The sequence below is a fragment of the Hyla sarda genome, chromosome 3 (genome assembly GCF_029499605.1).
Source record: "Hyla sarda isolate aHylSar1 chromosome 3, aHylSar1.hap1, whole genome shotgun sequence".
Lineage (NCBI taxonomy): Eukaryota > Metazoa > Chordata > Amphibia > Anura > Hylidae > Hyla > Hyla sarda.
This window is the reverse complement of record NC_079191.1, coordinates 236,242,462-236,262,666: the sequence shown is the minus strand read 5'-3', so window position 1 is coordinate 236,262,666 and position 20,205 is coordinate 236,242,462. Positions and strand designations below refer to the sequence as shown.

The 20,205-nt window shown below is 40.1% G+C and overlaps 1 protein-coding gene across 1 annotated transcript in view; it reads right to left on the bottom strand.

Annotated features, from left to right (window-relative positions):
• Positions 1-3,202: 3,202 nt before the first annotated feature.
• Positions 3,203-20,205, bottom strand: part of NR2E1 (nuclear receptor subfamily 2 group E member 1) — a 46,963-nt gene continuing 29,960 nt past the window's right edge. The window contains exons 3-9 of the mRNA XM_056566257.1: positions 18,804-18,891; positions 18,139-18,374; positions 15,866-16,012; positions 13,465-13,561; positions 12,948-13,097; positions 10,304-10,409; positions 3,203-6,777 (exon numbers count right to left, since the gene is read on the bottom strand). Coding sequence (XP_056422232.1) covers positions 6,615-6,777; positions 10,304-10,409; positions 12,948-13,097; positions 13,465-13,561; positions 15,866-16,012; positions 18,139-18,374; positions 18,804-18,891 — 987 coding nt within the window. The 3' untranslated portion in view covers positions 3,203-6,614. The remainder of the gene's footprint in view (positions 6,778-10,303; positions 10,410-12,947; positions 13,098-13,464; positions 13,562-15,865; positions 16,013-18,138; positions 18,375-18,803; positions 18,892-20,205) is intronic.

Genomic DNA, 20,205 nt, shown 5'->3' with positions numbered 1-20,205 from the left:
AGCCTAATTGGCTTCCACCTGCTCCCTGGCTATATCTGCTCACTGCCCCTGCACTCCCTTGCCGGATCTTGTTGCCTTGTGCCAGTGAAAGCGTTTAGTGTTGTCCAAAGCCTGTGTTACCTGAACTCCTGCTATCCATCTTGACTACGAACCTTGCCGCCTGCCCCGACCTTCTGCTACGTCTGACCTTGCCTCTGCCTAGTCCTTCTGTCCCACGCCTTCTCAGCAGTCAGCGAGCTTGAGCCGTTGCTAGTGGATACGACCTGGTTGCTACTGCCGCAGCAAGACCATCCCGCTTTGCGGCGGGCTCTGGTGAACACCAGTAGCCTCTTAGAACCGGTCCACCAGCACGGTCCACGCCAATCCCTCGCTGACACAGAGGATCCACTACCTGTAAGCCGAATCGTGACACTTACCTACCTCTGAAGAATGATCCTACCACAAAAATCCTGTCCAAACTGAGGAGCTATCTACACAGCAATGTAGAATTAGGTATAATCAGCAAAAAGAAAGCTGAAAAAGTAATACCTAACTGTGCCAACAAGCCACATTGGTATTTTTTGCCTAAAATCCATAAAGGTTTGCATTCTCCCCCTGGCAGGCCCATAGTGGCATGGATCGGGGCACCACTCGAACATCTGTCGAGCTACCTTGACTGGCTACTCCGGACCATCCTTCATGACATACCCTCCTATTTAAAGGATACCGACAGCTTCCTCTTGCTTCTGAAAGATTTCTATTTGGAAAACACCTTTATGGCTACCATTGATGTTGAGAGCCTCTATACCCGGATCCGCCAAGATTTGGGGGTCTGGGTCATCAGGGACTTCCTTCTTGCCGTTGACAAGAGCAAAGAATACATTGATTTCGTTACCACAGGTCTAGAAATGGTCCTAGGTAATAACTGTTTTGTGTTTGATGGTAATTGGTACACGCAGAAGACAGGTACGGCGATGGGCACGCCATTTGCATGCGCCTTCGCAATCTATACCTCACTGCCCTTGAACAAAAAATGGTATGCAATCCAAAAAAAAACTTAAACTCTACACCAGCTATGTGGACAATGTTTTCATCGTCTGAGAAGGTGAAGAAAAATAGTTCTCTTAATTTCCCTCCTATTGCAATAACAAAAATGAGATGAACATAAATTTGCCACCGACATCATCATTGACTTTCTGGATGTTGAAATCCATGTGATAGAAAATTCTATCACCACCACAGGTTACAGGAAGCAGACCGCCACCAACTCATATCTGCATTTTAACAGCTATCACCCGGCACACACACCTATATAAACAAACCATTGATTACCTTTAGACGAAGCACTAGCCTCAAAAATCTGTTGGTATCCTCCACTTTCTCCTCTAAAGCACCCAATGGCTTACAAAAAATGAATTAAAAGGCATTTACAAATGTGGCTCCTGCATTCATTGTCCCCAACTGCTTAAAGGTGCCTTCCTCAGACTTGGTGGCACTGAAATCCAAATTAAAGAGTTCATAAGTTGCCGCTCAGAATGGGTAATTATGCCCTTCTATGCCCCTGCAATTACTACTACATCTGTTCCACCAAACGCTGCCTCTTCTCCCGTTTCCGAGAGCATATACAAAAGAAAAAGAAGCGCTCCATAGTGCATTAACCGGACAAGTTGGTATCCACAGTAGTTTACTGGAAGCGCTTACCCAGTAAGTTGTGCTAGTATGCCAGGCACAACACTGTTAAGAGTTTCCAAAATGCAGCCAGTCCCGCCACCACATAGGTGTAACAAATACAGCAACCTCCAAGTACTCCCAAGGGACTTCAAAAGGCGCAGAAAGGATGAGGAGTTATAGATGAATAAACAATATCATTTATTTGCAGAACAACGCGTTTCGACACCAGGACGGGCGTCTTTCTCAAGTTCATGGAGTTTCCGAGAGCATAAGAGATCACTAAAAACCGGCATCGGATCTGCTAGACTTATCGAGCACATGCGATCCAATCATAACAAGGTGAGGCCAGAGGAAGCGGAATACCCCAAAAACAGCTTGTCGCCGCCCACCCGCACAGCCTCGGCTGTTGCATTTTTGTTTCCCGATCCCACTTAGGCTGGCTTTTCTGTTCTTTGAAGATGATGAAATAAAGTGAATTTTAACAGGTGAGTGCAGATGTGATTTTTTACCCCGGATTCTGTTTGAATGTCTTTGCTCCACATGCATCTCGCATCCCTGTCCTCCGGATGTTACTCTCATGTGACTACTGTTATTGCTGTATGAATTAATGTTGAGTAGTGCCGTCCCACCTCTCCTCTACTGTCTCAGTATAGTACAAAATGTAGTGACTACGTTCAGCCCATTTTCCACACATGTGGAATCGATCTAACCTACTAGTGAAAGTAATGTGAATTCAGCCTTAGACATGCAAATTCAAGGATAAGCTCAGTGTGGAGTCAACATGATATGTAACAAATGCTTAAAGGGCTATTCCAGGATTTTTTTTTTATTTGTGCTACAGGGGCTGTAAAGTTAGTGTAGTGCATGATATTCTGTCTGCATGTGATGGCTTATCTTGCAATTCTTATGTGATCTTTGCCCTCCAATGTTCATTTTTAGCAGCACAAAAAATGAGTGTTGTCTCAAGCCTTTCCCAGGTTGCAGTGTAGCCTGAGACACTGCATTGCATCACTAGTCAGGTGTTGAAAGGGAGCCTTTCTGTGCTTCAATGGGTGGAGTGACTGCTGGGGGGCAAGGAAGTCATTCTCCACAGGGCTGCAGGGAATTGTAAGGTACTAAAGGTATAACCCTTTGTCACACTGCTAGTGAAGACACCCTAATGCAAAGGCTCTGACTACAACATTGTAACACACTGGATCCCCTAAAAAGATGAAACATGTTACGCACAGCAGTTTCATATTATTTTGTGAAACCGTTGGAGAAGAGAGAAATCACAGAAGAAATAAAACCCCAAACTTTCATGTAACAATTGACTTCAGTGTTTTTGGGCCAAAAAAATGGTAGGAAAAAACACCACAAAAGATGCAGTTTAAAAAAAATGTGTGTGTGTAACAACCCTTGTATCCCTAGAGAGAAACAATGGCTTTGCTTTTTCAATTGCAATGGAATCATCGCTTTTACTGCAATAGTTTGTCATTTAAACCGAAAACTACGCGGAACAAACACTGTACAAAGAATTTTGCTTACAAACAGAGTAAATTACTCAAAGTCAATATATTTTATTCTCTGTAAAGAAATGAGTACAACTTTAAGCACAATTAGAGGACACTGAACAAGAACCATATTACTTGTCTATGATAGTTGAAGTGCTGATTTTTCTTAGTGCTAGACCCTATTCACACCATGAACTGAACATAAAGCAACTATTAAAACTGTATCTAAAGGCAGCGCCCTCCTACATGTTTGGGACGTCTAAGTGGGAATTGTATGGCTGAATTGTCTCTCCTTTAACGGGCAAGTATATGGGACATATATTGGATTTAAATAATTATTTTTCATGTTTATATTTTGTTGAATAATAAAATGTTCATATGTCCATGGGAATATAGCCTCACATGCTAATGGTTACAGCACATTTGGCACTTCAGCTCGTTGACCTCCCTCAAATTTTTTTGCTTGCATTAAAGCGTATAAAGTGTCTTATTAGATCTGACACCGCTTTTATGAGCTTGAACCAACACAGTGATGGAAATGAAAAACACATAGTTATGAATCAAATTATCCTCTAAAGATCAGTCAGCATTTCTGCTTACACCTCACTGGAAAACATAGCTCCATTGAAAGCAACAACACAGTTTTATGTACCCACCACACTAAAGTCTCTCTTTAAGGAGTACGCCTTTGAACACCATTTTACAACTAAAATATAGTCATAATCTATATAAAAAGTTGAGTAACTGTGTAAATAGCTTGTGTTATTTATTTAATACAGATACTGTATTATAGTGCAGAGCTGTTTAGTATTCTGCAGACTTCAGAGCTCAAATCTCCTAGCATTTCCTCAATGTCCAGTATACAGAGAGCTTTACCGGTTGTCAACATATTAAGAAGTGTCCTCTTTACACCAGGTGGTGTTTAGTAATTTTATATAGAAGAAAAATTGTCCCCTATTATAGTAGCTTGGCAAAATTTAGGACCACTATACTTTAAGTAATACAATGCATGTGTAAAGTTGCCAAACCTTTTATATACATTATAATTATTTATAAACTTTAAATGGTGCTCACAGGTGAACGTACACTTTATAATGACAGTCTTGCATATGGTCTTAAAAGAATCACAGTCTTGTTCAAGGAGCAGGTAAAACATTGCTATATATGAGATCATCAAGAGTCCAGATTAGACTTCTCCAGTGATTGTGGTCCGATATAACCTTCATGATCCACAAAGAACGCTGCAGCATTTACCAGTCCAGGTAGTACATTTATTATAAAAGCAGGTATGGTTGTGCTCACATGTTGCAGTACTGCAACTAATTGTCAAGTGCGGTTTTGCACAATAATATACTGCGGTGTACGTCATTAGCATCATAGTGGAAAAACACGCTATTTGTACTGCAATTGTGGCCACTCGCAGCAAAAACATACATGGTAATTAGTTGCGGTACTGCAACATGTGAACACAGCATAAGGACACCAGGCAACCATTGTTTTACTACAATGGTAAGTTCATCATGGCCTATCCTCCATATCAACCCATCCTCCTCTTCATACTGTACAACAAGGTAAATTATGACAATGGAAAAGAGATTTACTGGGCAGGGTCACAGCAGGAGTGTTTGAGGTTTTTAAGCTACCTAAACTCAAATAATTAAAATATGACATTCACCAGTAATTTTGGGAATACACGCCATGATTTTCTACATAAAAAAGGTGCTGTGGTTAATGGAGAATTGGTCACCAAGGACTATCATAAGTCTACAGCCACCAATTCATTATAAAGGTATAAGAGATGGCCAAGATCCTTACATGTAAAAAATCTTTACCCTACGAATAGTCTTTGTGCTTGTGTAAGATAAACAGTGATTCAGACACCTTTAAAACAGGCCAGTGAATTAGAACTGCCAGGGGGGGGGGGGTTACCAAACACTGCTAATACATCAAGTCTGCCAGAAAACTGAAACATTAGATTATATCTAATACTAGAAAGAGAAAACAGCATAACATACACCAAGGTGGTTTATATTTTCATTTAAAGTCAGCCCAATGAGCAATGTGATCAGAGACGCCATTAGGAAAAACACAGTGACTGGTGACACATTATTAGGCGAAAGAGCACGACAAAAACCTTGGTGTCTTTCTGTCATTGTACTATTTTTTGGGATGTTCTGGTCAAAGGTCGCTTACCAATGAAAACACAGAGGGCAATCTGTTTGTGAGGATATTATAGATGTAGTTGATGCCACTATTGTAGCTCTATGACGTTAACAAGCAGGGTTACTCTAGGTGGACAGGAGTTTGCAGTTCAAGACTTCATGATATGCATGAGGTCTTTTGTAGTTTTCATTGGGATGTGTGAATGTGTTTATTTCTCTGTTTGCAAAACAATAAGATCACTATACATATGGTTTAGTGAACACACATATTCACTTAGAACAGGTAAAGGATTCTCCATATATATTTAATATATTGATAAGTTCCATGGGAATAATCCAAAATGTATGTATTTTATGGGACTTAAACAGATTTGAATAGAAAGAGGAGTTACCATCAAAAACAATTATTAAAATGTGGAATGATGACGGTCTTGATGTCAGGCACTCTGGGACCATTAGGTCTCAATGAGCACAGCGATCTTAGTGCACACTTATAGACACAGGACTGTTTACTTCCTTGATAGATCGCATTTATCAAAATCTTCTGTATTCATCATGATTGTTTATTGTGATTTTAATATTTTTTTATGTGATTTGTCCTTATGATAATGAAACTTGTTAAATAGTATAAAAAGAGGGATAGAACGATGTGGAGGATAGGCCATGATAAATCTACTATTGTAATGAAACAATGGTTGCCTGATGTCCTTACCTGCTTTTACAATAAATCTACTACCTGGACTGGTGAGTGCTGCAGCATTCTTCTTTGTTTCCAAAATCTATTGGTCAAGCTGATATAGTGCACCACCGAGCAGGTTTTTGGTAATTTCCGTGCTTGAAAGAGGCCGTATGGACTGTGATTTATGAGATCCATGCAGTGCCAGCTATTTCTACTTTATGCTGTGATGATCTGTATGATGTATAAATGTATTGTAACACATCCATCAATCCTTTGAACCTTGTCCTTACAAATGATTCTGGTAGGGCTGCCTTCTCATGGGTTCCTGTGGACTCCAGGGTTTACTATGAAAGGTCGACTATGTTCATTACAAAACACTGTATCTGTATGTACATTTTGAGTTACCAGGGCCTTTGAGGGTACTTGGTGGTCATCCCCTGGATTTATAGGCAAATAACTGACTACATCATGTAGCAGATTATAGTTCGACAACATGCACATCAATATGATGGCTATTTTTTACAAAAGTTCTCCACAATGATTGTGGCCTTGAGTCTTATTCCTTAGTAAAGCATCTGCCTTTAGTCAGTCTTCTGTATAAGTGTAATCTGTTTAGATATGTCTTCCTGGTTAGATATCACTGGATTTATACATATCTGATAGAAGCCGTGTGATAGGAACATTGCCGATAGTTTTCTTGAAAAAAACTTCTTCTATCGTCGAAGGGCTTATGGACCGCAAAGCAGGTAGAAGTAGCAAAAGTTTCCCAAACCGGCAGGGCTGTGTAGGGTATCTGTGAGATACATATACATTTTTAGTAAACTTTACTAGTACTGGAAAAAACCATGTAGCCTTACAGGGGTTTTCCTTTTTGTTTTTTAAAAGTCATATATTGCTAGGGCGCATAAATATAGAAAAAAAGCCATCTTTACCTACCCCCTGTAGCTCCCCATTGGCTGTTTGCGGTCCCCCAATCTCCTTTTTTTGTCCTGCTTCCAGTCACTGGCTGCGGCAGTGTCCAATTTCAGCCAGTGATTGGCTGCTGCCAGTGATTGGCTGAGCAAAGAGGGCCTAAATACTTGTCTCGTAAGCAGAAAGAAAACATTAGGGGACAAAAAGGAGCTGAATGGGATTTGCAGGGGGCCAGGGTACATCAGTATGGCATTGTTTTCTTTTTTTTTTCTTTTTTTTTCTTTGTGGCCCCAGCAATATATGATTATTACTTTTTTTTTAAACCAGAATACCCCTTAAGGGTGCGTTCCCACACGGCGTATTTTGCTGCGTATTTGCTGCGTATTTGGTGCTGCGTATTTTCCTACCCATTGACTTCAACAGGGAAAATAAAATACGCAGCAGCAAATACGCCGTGTGGGAACGTACCCTTAATGAAATTATCTTTTTTTTTTTTTGCAAAGAAACTATACCAGGAATAGTGCTGTAGAACCAGGCAGGTGTTGGGGCGATATACCAAACATTGCCTTTTACTTTTGCAAATGGCATTAGTAGAGGAATAAAAGAATCTTTTATCTTAGCTTGAAAGATAACTCCAGTGAAAACTTTTTTTTTAACCCTTATGCCCTGAGCTTCCAGAATCAAAATAGTAAACATTAACTTATCTTCCACCATTCCCCTGGTGTCGGTGAAATCACTGTCCTGTCTTCCAGACCCGGTCCTCTTCCGGCTTTCGGTGCCCGACACGTAACACTGCGGCTCAGGTTATTGCCGGCTGCAGTGATGTCTCATCTTGGATGGTAATAGGTTGGGCTGTAGTGTCATGTAACGTGCCCAGGCACCAGGAAGTGGGCCTGGCCTGGACCCATTACATGGTACTGTTGCTCAGCCTATCATCAGCCAAAGTGGGACATCGCTGCGGCCAGCGATAAGCCTAGCTGCAGTGTAACATATTGGGCACCAAAAGCTGGAAGAAGACCTGGGTCTGTTTGGCAATATTGGCATCATCTGGGGACCGACAGAAGGTAAGTTAATATTTATTCCAGCAGCCTGGGCAGAAGGGGTAAAAAAAAGTTGTCACTGGAGTTCTCCTTTAAGAACTATAGAAGAAATGTTGAGGTGCACGCCTCCTCCCTTCCACCCCATGCATTGGCCGGCATGATTGATGTTCAGGGCTTGGCTTTCAGCACTGAGCCCTGTATTTTAATTTGTGAAACCAGGGTAGGGTGTGGGAGGGAAGAGGCGTGCGCACTGCACCTTGGCACTGTGTATATATTACTTGAGCTCAAAAATAAAAGACAAATATATACCTCAACAAATGGCCATTTGCAAAAGTGAAGGTATGGTTTGTATCTCTCAGCACCTCACACATAAAAAACAGAGGGTTATAAAACAAAACACAAAACTGCAGCAACTCATAGTAAACTGCATTTAGCTTTGCCATGCAGTAAGTAGCCAGGCAGCATAATGGTAACATCTGAACCCAGCTTAATACATTTTACAATTGCTAAGGTTATGTGACAACAAATCTTCAGGGCAGTTATGTTTTCATTTACTGACAACAAGTCAGTAGTGAGGAAATAAAACAAAAGTTGCAGAACTTTTACCATACATTACATAAAACCAGAATACCCCTTTAACATTTTTTTTTTTAAATCAACCTGTGCTAGAAAGTTAAACAGATTTGTAAATTACTTCTGATTAAAATCTTAATCCTTCCAGTACTTATCAGCTGCTGTATGTTCTAAAGGAAGTTCTTTTCTTTTTTAATCTATTTTTCTGTCTGACCACAGTGCTCTCTGCTGACACCTCTGCCCATATCAGGAACTGTCCAAAGCAAGAGCAAATCCCCATAGCAAACCTATCCTGCTCTGGACAGTTCCTGACATGGACAGAGGTGTCAGCAGAGAGCACTGTGGTCAGACAGAAAAGAAATTAAAAAAAAAAGAACTTGCTCTGTAGTATACAGCAGCTGATAAGTACTGAAATGATAAAGATTTTTTAATAGAAGTAATTTACAAATCTGTTTAACTTTCTGGTACCAGTTGATTTAAAAAAAATATATTTTCCACCCGAGTACCCCTTTAAGTCTACTGACATTCTGGAAAAAGAAATTGCTGCACCATTGTATAGTACAATAACTTTTACTTCTTGTATAACCTCTATTACCTCATAGATAGATAGATAGATAGATAGATAGCAAATAGATAAAGACAGCACCTCAGTCGTCCAAAGTAGGAGAAGAAAATGGAAATGGGGTGCCCACATTACTGGAACCTGGGTCCACTGGTTCCTCAATCCAGAGAAGTAAAGATGATGCAGCACTCCACAATTATGCATAAGGTGGTTATTTATTCCAGCATGTGCAAAGACAACGTTTCACCAGTCTCTCACTGGCTTTCTTGAGAAAGCCAGTGAGAGACTGGTGAAACGTTGTCTTTGCACATGCTGGAATAAATAACCACCTTATGCATAATTGTGGAGTGCTGCATCATCTTTACTTCTCTAGATAGATAGATAGATAGATAGATAGATAGATAGATAGATTCCCCACCTGGATTGATAATTTGTTACATGAATTGTTTATTATTTTGTTACTCTGTATGTCTATCTTTCTTTATACATGTATGCTCTGAAATGTAAAGAGCTATGGAATCTGCTATTACTAGGCTATAGACGACTATTAATAGAGTATGTTCACACAGGACAGAAATGTTGTAGATTTGCACACAGAAGATCCACAGCAGAATACAACAGTCAAGTGGATTGCGTTTTTAAAATTGTAACCACGTGCTATGGTGTGTGACTTACGGCACGCAATCTTTTGCCGATACAGCAGGGATCTGTTGCAGATTTTCCCCACTGACTAAACTTCAGAATTCAAAATCCGCAAACAGATCGTAATGTTGCAGGTTTTGCTGTGGATAAGCAGCGGATCTGCATCAAAACCACCAAGTGCAGATGAAAATGTAAACTAAAAGAATACTCAACTCACTTTATTTCCCTGGTGCTATGGTGGTGGCACTTCCCTGGTTTTCTACCAGTCTCTGGTTACCCAGCCTGTTGTGCTGGCATATGACCCCTGCAGCCAGTCACAGACCACAGCAGTCATATTTACTGACTTGTCAATAGTTGAAGTTGGACAAACAGAGACCAGTGGTCAAACCGGGGAATCATTGCCATGGGAGCCAAAGAGGATTACTAAGATGAGAATAGTGAAATATTTAAAAAACTCCAGTCCATCTGGGGTGGATTCACTGCTGTGGTTTTCCTTGCAGCCGAAATGTACTGCAGCAAATTTGGAATGTGTCAATGCATTGTTATTAAGAATTAAAACAAATGGCTTTCACGGAATGTTATTTAGTCACCTGGTATGTATGTAACTGTTGAGTGTGAGCTGAGCTTCATCTTGCAAGGCTGCAATGGCTGATGCGTTCCTGAAACTTCTCAGTTCAGAGCCACTATGTGTAGGTACTGAAAGAAGAAAAACCTACCGTTATGAATGCGTAAAAAAAACCTCACATTATGTTGTTAATATAAGAAGTTAAATGCACTGTTTATTCATACACTTAGGCTGGAATCACAAAGCGATAATGATGTATGTGCCAGCCATACATCGGTATGGCATCTAAAACGGGATGCTAACATATACTGTTGCGCACAGCAGCCACTCTATTTACTTTAATACCCAAATGTAGTCAGATAGTACCTTTGTTTGGGCCACTTTCCGCTCCTATACTTAATTTAGATGGACTCAATAGTGTGGTCTGCAGGGCTATTGAACACAGCAAAATAAATGTGTGTGAATGGGCACAAAGTGGCACAAGTGTAGTCACTAGCTGATTACATTTGGGGCAGTAAAGTCAATAGACACGCTGCTGTGCACCAAATATATATCAGCATAATTTTAATTTTTTTTAACTGGATGGCAGCATATAGCTGGGATGTATAGCATTAATGCTGTGTAAATGTAATCTGCCTCTGTTACATACAAAGTCATGGCATCATTTTATGCTCTATCTTCAAGGGGGGGCTGCTGTCTACAAGGGGGTGCTGTCTACAAAAGGGGGGGCCTACTGTCTACAGGGGGGCTGCTACTAATGTCTGTTGAGGGGGGGCTGCTGTCTACAGGGGGCCTGCTACTAATGTCTACAGGGGGCTGCTGGTAAAGTCTGCAACTATCTATACTACATACAAGGGGATACTCCCTACTATTAAAGGCAATTTTACAGCAGAGTCACCTGCACTAACTTGAATTTATAGGTAGATAGTGCAGGTGACCCAGGTTTCTACATTTGCTCACCATGTGAACATCAGCGCAATCGCTCCGAAGACATTGGTCTCGCCGCCAATGCAAATTCACTGTTCTGCCCAATGGAGAAGAGAGAAATCTTGGCTCATATTACAGCAGCTGCCTCCATTGTATTGAACAAGGAACCCACATATCAGCACGGTAAGCAGCACCAGAAACCGGGTCACCCTGGTGTCAGATTCCCTTTAAAATAAAAGTACTCGTAATTCTATCGGTGAGTACTAGAACTAAAGTATCGGTACTCGTACTCGGTCTAAAAAGAATGGTATTGGGACATCCCTACTTTCATTCATGTAAATTATGTACTGGCAAAGGTGTAATTTGAAGCTCCTGGACCCTGATGAAAAATCATGACCCTCACACATGCTAGAAAAACTACTGGTCATCTTTAACTTGGTTGTGGGGCCCTTGGAACCCCATGCAATACATGCAAATCCTGTAGTTATGGCAGTGGTTTAGGATATACAAAGGTCCTTCAACTTACAATAGCCCCAGGTTACAATATTTTCCACATACAGTGATCTTTTCTGGACTATTGTAACTTGATACCAGACTCAATATACAATGCTACGGAGAGTCTAGATTTGCAAAACGTGTCGGTGTCTCCCTACAGTACAGGGAGATATTACATGTTCTGTACTATTCTTTACCTGTGCCAGGGTTAGCTGCTCCTTTGGACACCAGGTGGGGGTGGCTCCATTTTTTTTTTTTTGGGACACTGTGTGTTCTGTACAGGATCCTGAAGAAGCTCCTGTCCTCTACATAGACAGTGATTTACAGCTCCCAGCAGATCTTTCTTATTTTCATATGTAAGAGCTTGCTTTATCTGTATACTGTATCTACTTGTTTTTTTTTTTTTTATTCTCATGTTTTCCTATTTTCTTTGAATTACATTTTGGGGCTTCAGAACCAATTATCAGGTTTCCATAGAGAAATCGTCTCAACATACAATGGTCATCCAGGAACCAATTAATATTGTAACTTGAAAGACCACTATATATAGTATTGGCTGCAATGGCTGTCACAATGATATTGCTATCCAGTCAACTGGAATCATGTAACAGGGCAGGGGTACTTTAGTAGATTTATGTAGTTTTATGTAAAAAAAAAAAAAATTGTAATAACTTGGTATGTCTTGATTCAAACCCCTGTTCTTTAAGGGTATGGCTAGGAGTCCAGTGGGCGGTCCTACTCAGTGATTGACATCCTTCCCTGTACAAGTAAGCTGTTAAGAAAGGCCCAGGCTGCATTCAACAATGCTAAATAAAGAACTGAACCAAAAAATATACCTCAGTGTGCCCAGGTCCACCCACTTGACTCCCACACTTAGAGATGACAAGTTATATTGAATCTTTTTACAGCTAACTGTATATAAATCTGGTCAGCTCCTCTTGCTCCATATTGTCATACTAGCAGATAAAAAAGCTTATTCATTGTGACAGATCCCATTTATCTATAAAACTATTTTATATAAAATTCTAAAAAAAGAAATGTATGGCTTATAAATTGGTAAACCATGTGTCTCCAACATTTGCCCATGGCTTAGTTTTTATGTACAATTTTGTTAGCTAATATATGAATATCATTTCTTAAACATATTACTTTCATATTTCTAATAAGTATACATTTTTTTTATTGTTTTATTATAAAATGCACTTTTACGTATTTGATCTAGTCATATAAAACTATTAGCAACGTACCAGCCTTAAAAGTGACAATGCATTTGAGACAGGCAAACTCAGTTGCGTCTAGTCGGAGCTGCCGAAATCTTGCCACCACTTCCTGCAACGCCTGAATTTCAGCTATGATTTTATTCAACTTCTGCGAATCTGTGTTATCGTTGTTCATTCCTGAAACCAAAACAGATCGAAATGTATCGTTTTCATACCTTTCATTTCTAATCCTCAGCAAATCTGTTCCACTTAACATGTATCTGTCAGCCTGGTATAAACTATTTCTAGGTGGATTTTTATGAAAATGATAATAAAGTGCTCCTTTGGATGATAACAAACACAGTGATTAGCATTTCAATGATGATACAAGCAGTTATGAATACAACAAGACAACATTATTTGCATTTAAATATAGATTTATAAATGACAGGTATGGTCTATTGTTCACATGGGATTTGTTATTCTTCACATGTTGTTCATACTCCCAGCAATGTATTTTGATGTTAATTTCTACAACAAAGTCATTAAATTGAGCAGTCCTTACCAGATACAGCCAGTAGCGTGCTTGCATCAACCGGGATGGCCCATTGTGCTATTCCCAGAACAAATAGCTCTCTCCACGCATCTTCCAGGAGCATCAGCTGCCACACAATATGTGAATGATAGGTTTAGAAGTACATCAGCCATGCATACTTATTTTAGGATCTCTTTGCTTGCTCTTTAGAACTCTCTAGAGCTGAATATTTTACCTCAATTATGTTTCATTAATAATGCGGAGAATACACTATACTGTGGAGATCAGACAAAACTGTATGTATAATAGTTTCGGCTCCAAACTAAATTGCCTCTAAAGAACAACATTTCTCATTTAAGGCTACAAATAGTCATGATCTAAAGAACAACACATTCTATCTAGAGCTGTTATAAATGGGGTATTATAGGGCAAAATGTAATATTAAAAGTGGGGGATGAGGCAGTAGGTTCATATATATTAGGAAATTATACAGTAGAATTAACAATGTCTACTGTCAAATGAGAAAAAAAGAGACTAAAAATAAAGTAAAATAAGTCCTGGTTTACACATGCAGCATTGTTTACAACACAAATTTCATTTCATTTGATTTGAAATTTCAGCCTTAATAATATAGGATAAAGAGCTTTGCTGCTCTGCAACCATATAATGCTTTTTTGCTTTTCTTTTGATTTATTATTATTAACAACCCTTAAGTTCTATGCCTCATTTCCATTTTTAAGAGTTTTTTTTTTTTTTTTACTTATTGTAGATTTTATGATGTTTCCCCATTAAAGCCTATCCTACAGAAATAAACACACATTAAAAGCGCTGCTCACACATGACAATGTATATCAAAATTTTTGTGGCAACCCATAATTTAAATGATGATAATCTAAATAACTTGAATATAGTATATTTATTGTATATAGCACCGTATTTTTCGCCCTATAGGACGCACCGGCATATAAGACGCACCAAATTTTAAAGGTGCAAAATCTAGAAAAAAAAAGATTCTGCACCCAACAGTGATCTTCAACCTGCGGACCTCCAGATGTTGCAAAACTACAACTCCCAGCATGCCCGGACAGCCGTTGGCTGTCCGGACATGCTGGGAGTTGTAGTTTTGCAACATCTGGAGGTCCGCAGGTTGAAGACCACTGGATAGGAGGTAATACTCACGTGTCCCCGCCGCTCCGGACCCCTCACCGCTGCCCTGGATGTCGCTCCATTGCTGTTGCCGCGTCCCCAGGGTGTCCCCGACGCTCCGGACGTCTTCTTCCCCGGGAACCACGCTCTACGTCGCCGTCATCACGTCGCTACGCACGCCGCTCCTATTGGATGATGGGACGGCATGCGCGATGACGTGATGACGTCGAAGGAGAGTGCTGCCATGCAGGGGATCCCGGCATGGAGCAGACACAGAGGAGGCAGGTAAGGTCCCTCCCGGTGTCCTGTAAGCTGTTTGGGATGCCGCGATTTCACCGCGGTGGTCCTGAACAGCCCGACTGAGCAGCCGGGTTACTGTCACTTTCGCTTCAGACGTGGCGGTCAGCTTTGATCGCCGCGTCTGAAGGGTTAATACAGGGCATCACCGCGATCGGTGATGTCCTGTATTAGCCGCGGGTCCCGGCCGTTGATGGCTGCAGTGACTGACCCAATAGGTGTGTATTCGCCGTATAAGACGCACCAAAAAAAACTGCGTCTTATACGGCGAAAAATACGGTATATTTAGCATACATTTACACTGTCTTTAGCTGCATGTTTTTAGGTTTAGGGGTTTTTCGCTTATCTAATTCAAGTTTTAAAACTTTGTTTAATCCGAGTTAATATTGGTAAAAAAAAAAAGAATATACCGGTATTAAAGGAAAACTGTCGCATATTTTCTCCCGCACTATCCACAGGTATTGGTGGATAGTGCGGGAGACGCTGATTAAAACGAGCCCTACCTTGGTCTGATCCGTGCCGCCGTTCGCCCGCAATTGTAGTTTTAATCTCTGTGTATATCCTGCTGTAACTGGCAAAGGCGGGGCTTCTGCGGGCTAACTGACACTGACGTCAGCGCCGCTTGCGCCACTCATGAATATTCATCCCTCCCTCTGGTTAGGAGCGGCGAAGAGGCGGCGAAGAGAGGGAGAACAGGAGGGATGAATATTCATGAGCGGCGCTGACGTCAGTGTTAGTTAGCCCACAGAAGCCCCGCCTTTGCCAGTTACAGCAGGATATACACAAAGATTAAAACTACAATTGCAGGCAAACGGCGGCGCGGATCAGACCAAGGTAGGGCTCGTTTTAATCAGCGTCTCCCGCACTATCCACCAATACCTATGAATAGTGCGGGAGAAAATATGTGACAGTTTTCCTTTAAATAAAAGGAGAGTAAAAGAAAAAGAATACACATAAAAAGGACAAATAAGAATAAATGATCTCTTACCTGATCCTGTAAAGACAAAGTGGAGAAAGCAGGAACGCTCTTTGCCCATTTAATGCTCATGAAAAGAAGCCGTGCTGCAGATTCACAAACTGATTCTGTGGCCACTTCATAGAGATACAAGGGAGCTCCGTTCACTTCATGAGGATACTAGAAGAACGTTAGATAAATATTAATCTTATTTTGAATTAATGATATAGCTGGTCAATCCAACAAGTAAAAAAAAACATCAGACTTACTGTGTGTAGGGGGAGGGGGCTTTACTGTACTATTACCTGTTACAAATGTTGCTTGTAAGTTATGTTGGTATCACTATCTATGCAGGTTACCTTATGCTCTACTTTCTGTATGTTCATTCAGTTGTGATAGCCTGAGCGCTATCTAGATGTTTTAAACTCTCATGTGCCATATATTCATACAGTGCTAAGTGTCCACTGGGCAGGGAAGTGTCCGGGCTCATTGGATGTAAACCCTGCCCAATTCCTCCCTTCTGCACTTGAGTGATAGCTCTAGCGGTCTCTAGCAGAGGGGAGGGTTTTGGATGGGTTCACATTTGATAAACTGGGTGGACTAGCATACTGAGCGTGAACAATTAAAATTTCATGTTGTTTGTTTTATGTATTGAACAATTTTTTTTTTTAAATACAGGTTCAGGCATAAAGGCATAAGGCTTAAAGGCTGGCATCAAATAAAAATCATACCCACCTGACTAATCCCCTACCACTACTGTCCAGATGGTGTTCAGCTGCCACTGATCAGTGCTTGTTGGTGACATCTCAACAGGCAGAAAATGCCAGCTCAGCCAATCACTTACATGTTGAGATGTCAACAACAAGTCCTGATCAGTGGAAACTGGGCACCATCTGGACAGCAACAGTGGGAAATTGGGCAGGTGAGTATAATTGGTAAGAACATACTGACTGCTGCTGGGCCCTAGACTACTGTGTAGCATCTACATTTCCTTTTATTGTATTAACAACAGAAACTGATATATGTGATATTAAGACAGTCAAATATGTAGTGCTGAATAAGTTTAATTTATTCAAAGAACTATCTCTTTAATGCTTTAACTACTTGTATACCACAGTTTACTTTTAAGGTTATGTTGACGCATGCATATTTTGATACATATTTTGCTGCAAATTTTCTACTACAGATTTTGCTACCCATTGAAGTCAATGGGTAGCAAGAAAAGCTAAACATTTGCATCAAATTATACCTGTGTGAACATACCCTTAAGGCCCGTGCCATGTTCATTCACTAACAGTAATTTCTTAGGCTAGGTTTACATATGTCAGTTGTGTCAGGCTCCGTTTTTTTACATAAACTGTTGACAACTGATGCTCAAAAGTGCACAAATTGTCATCAGTCAAAACCATCAGTTGCCTGACAGGCATAAACGGCATGGATGAGGAAACACAGTAAGATGCGTTCCCCTGTCTGTGCCGGGCCAGCATGTCCGATCATCCAGCGTCTAAACTGCTGAATGATTGCGAATGGTCCTATTCAAATGAATGGGATCAGTTCTGGCTTCATTACGCCCCCTCCCATAGAAATGAATGGATGCCCGGCGGTTTCCAATGGATGCCCGGCGGTTTCCAAAATTGCAGACACAGCTACGCATAGAATGCGGGCTGCTGCAGGAAGATCGCGGGGGTCCCAGCGGTGGGCCCCCCGCGATCAGAGGTCTTATCCCCTATCCTTTCGATAGTAGATAAGATGTTTGTGCCCGGAATACGCCTTTAAGAGCTGAACACCCCAATCTAGAAAGATGGCCTCAAGATGGCTGATGCCAATGAAACAAGACATGGATGCTGGCAGAGAGGAGTACCTTACTAAAGAGACAGTGCAGCAGTTACATATTGCAAAATAGCAACTGTTAAAAAAGTACAATCTTCTGAAATACAGTATCAAGTTACAAAAGAAATCCTGGTAACAGCATTGTCCCCGCATGGCAATAAACATCAATATGACAGCTGTTTAGCATATTAGTAGACAGTATTGTCCACATTCTTCTGATATGGCAAGATAAAGGACATGTATCTGATGTACAAAAATGACAACAAATGTCATAAAGAAGGATGCTATTTGATTATATTATTCTATAATAAAAACCAAAAGCCACAACAGGGGAAAAAACCATGTTGTAGCAAAAATTTCTAGAAATTAGAAAACATTTACAAATGACAGCATTGGGAAGCATATCAAATGTTTTGATGTACTGGGAACAAATACCAAAGAGGGAATCGTACTATGAGGAATAATATAAAGCTTACCTTTGGTGTTGGTTGAGCGAGTCCTATTAAGGTCTGTCTCTCAGGGGTGGTGGATACAGCCGCTAACTCTAGGTTATGAGGCTCCAGTTGACTAACAGTGGTGAAAAAGGTAGGTGTTGGCAAAGCTGCCGATGGGAAGTGAGGAGTGGTCCCATTGACATCCTTGTGTCCTCTGAAATACAGAGCCACTTGCTTTCTTATGGTGGAAGTTCTTGGTCCTCGTTCGTGTTGAACAGCTGAAATTGAACCCAGTAATCATCTTAGTACTAATCAAACTCATTTGGTAAATGGATGCAAAGAGCAGGCTCTTAGATACTTCAGTTCATTAAAAGGTTAAAATCATGAAAATCTTCCCTCAAACTGTGTCCTTGAGAGAACATTTCTTCCTTATGATTTCCTTTTTTCTAAATAAGGACATTAATCTATATTTTACCAGAGCGATGTCAATCATTTTAATGTAGGCTTCTGTTCTTAAGCATAATGCTTTTGATTTTGCTTATGAAAAAAGATACCAGTGACTGTCTCGCTGATTGCTAAGAAAATCTTATAATTGGATTTTTTTTCTTTTTGTAATATGAGCGACAATAGATGATTGTATATTTAGGCCAGAAATGATCACGTTTTCTATTAATGGGAACCAGACGTTTAGTGAGTATTTTAATTACCATCTTTATTCATGTTGACTTCTAAACACTTCTTGAGGCGACATGCCCGACATTGATTTCTATGTGTCTTGTCCACCGGACACCCACCCTGTACAGGAAAAAAAAATATTGTGAAAAACTCAAGCTTATCACAGTTTTGACAAATGCATATGCTAACACATCAGTCATGATCTTGTTTTAAAGGGGTACTCTGGTGAAAAACTTTTTTTTTAAATCAACTGGTGCCAGAAAGTTAAACAGATTTGTAAATAACTTCTATTAAAAAATCTTAATCCTTCCTGTACTTATTAGCTGCTGAATACTACAGTGGAAATTATTTTCCGTTTGAAGCACAGAGCTGTCTGCTGACATCATGAGCACAGTGCTCCCTGCTGACATCTCTGTCCATTTTAGGAACTGTCCAGAGTAAAAGGAAATCCCCATAGCAAACATATGCTGTTCTGGACAGTTCCTAAAATGGACAGAGATGTCAGCAGAGAGCAATGTGGTCATGATGTCAGCAGACAGCTTTGTGTTTCAAAAAGAAAAGAATTTCCACTGTAGTATTCAGCAGCTAATAAGTACAGGAAGGATTAAGATTTTTTTTAATAGAAGTAATTTACAAATCTGTTTAACTTTCTGGCACCAGTTGATTAAAAAAAAAAATAAAAAAAATAAAAAAAAGTTTTTCACCGGAATACCCCTTTAAGTCTTCTATGTTCTTAAAAAAAAAATACATATATGGAATATGATTACATTAAAAAATGTAACATATAACTAACTGTGAACTATGGAAATCAGCAAATTTTGATGAGAAATCAAGCAGGAAATACTGTTATGACTGCCTTGGAGTTAATGGTATGGTAGTTATATAACAAAATAGGACTTTCCATTGTTATAGTAGTAGAGCAGCCTCTGTGAATAAACACCACTCTTAGGAAGTCATGTGACACCTATTAGTCACTGCATGGTGTATACTTATATACTATAATATTGAAACAGGTGAAGAGAATACCATTACATTCTTACAAGAGCCAAAGGTAGGATATATTGGGCAGTTAACCCCTTAAGGACTCAGGGTTTTTCCGTTTTTGCACATTCGTTTTTTCCTCCTTACCTTTTAAAAATCATAACCCTTTCAATTTTCCACCTAAAAATCCATATTATGGCTTATTTTTTGTGTCACCAATCCTACTTTGCAGTGACATTAGTCATTTTACCCAAAAATGCATGGCGAAACGGGAAAAAAAATCATTGTGCGACAAAATTGAAAAAAAACGCCATTTTGTAACTTTTGGGGGCTTCCGTTTCTATGCAGTGCATATTTCGGTAAAAATTACACTTTATCATTATTCTGTAGGTCCATACAATTAAAATGATACCCTACTTATATAGGTTTGATTTTGTCGCACTTCTGAAAAAA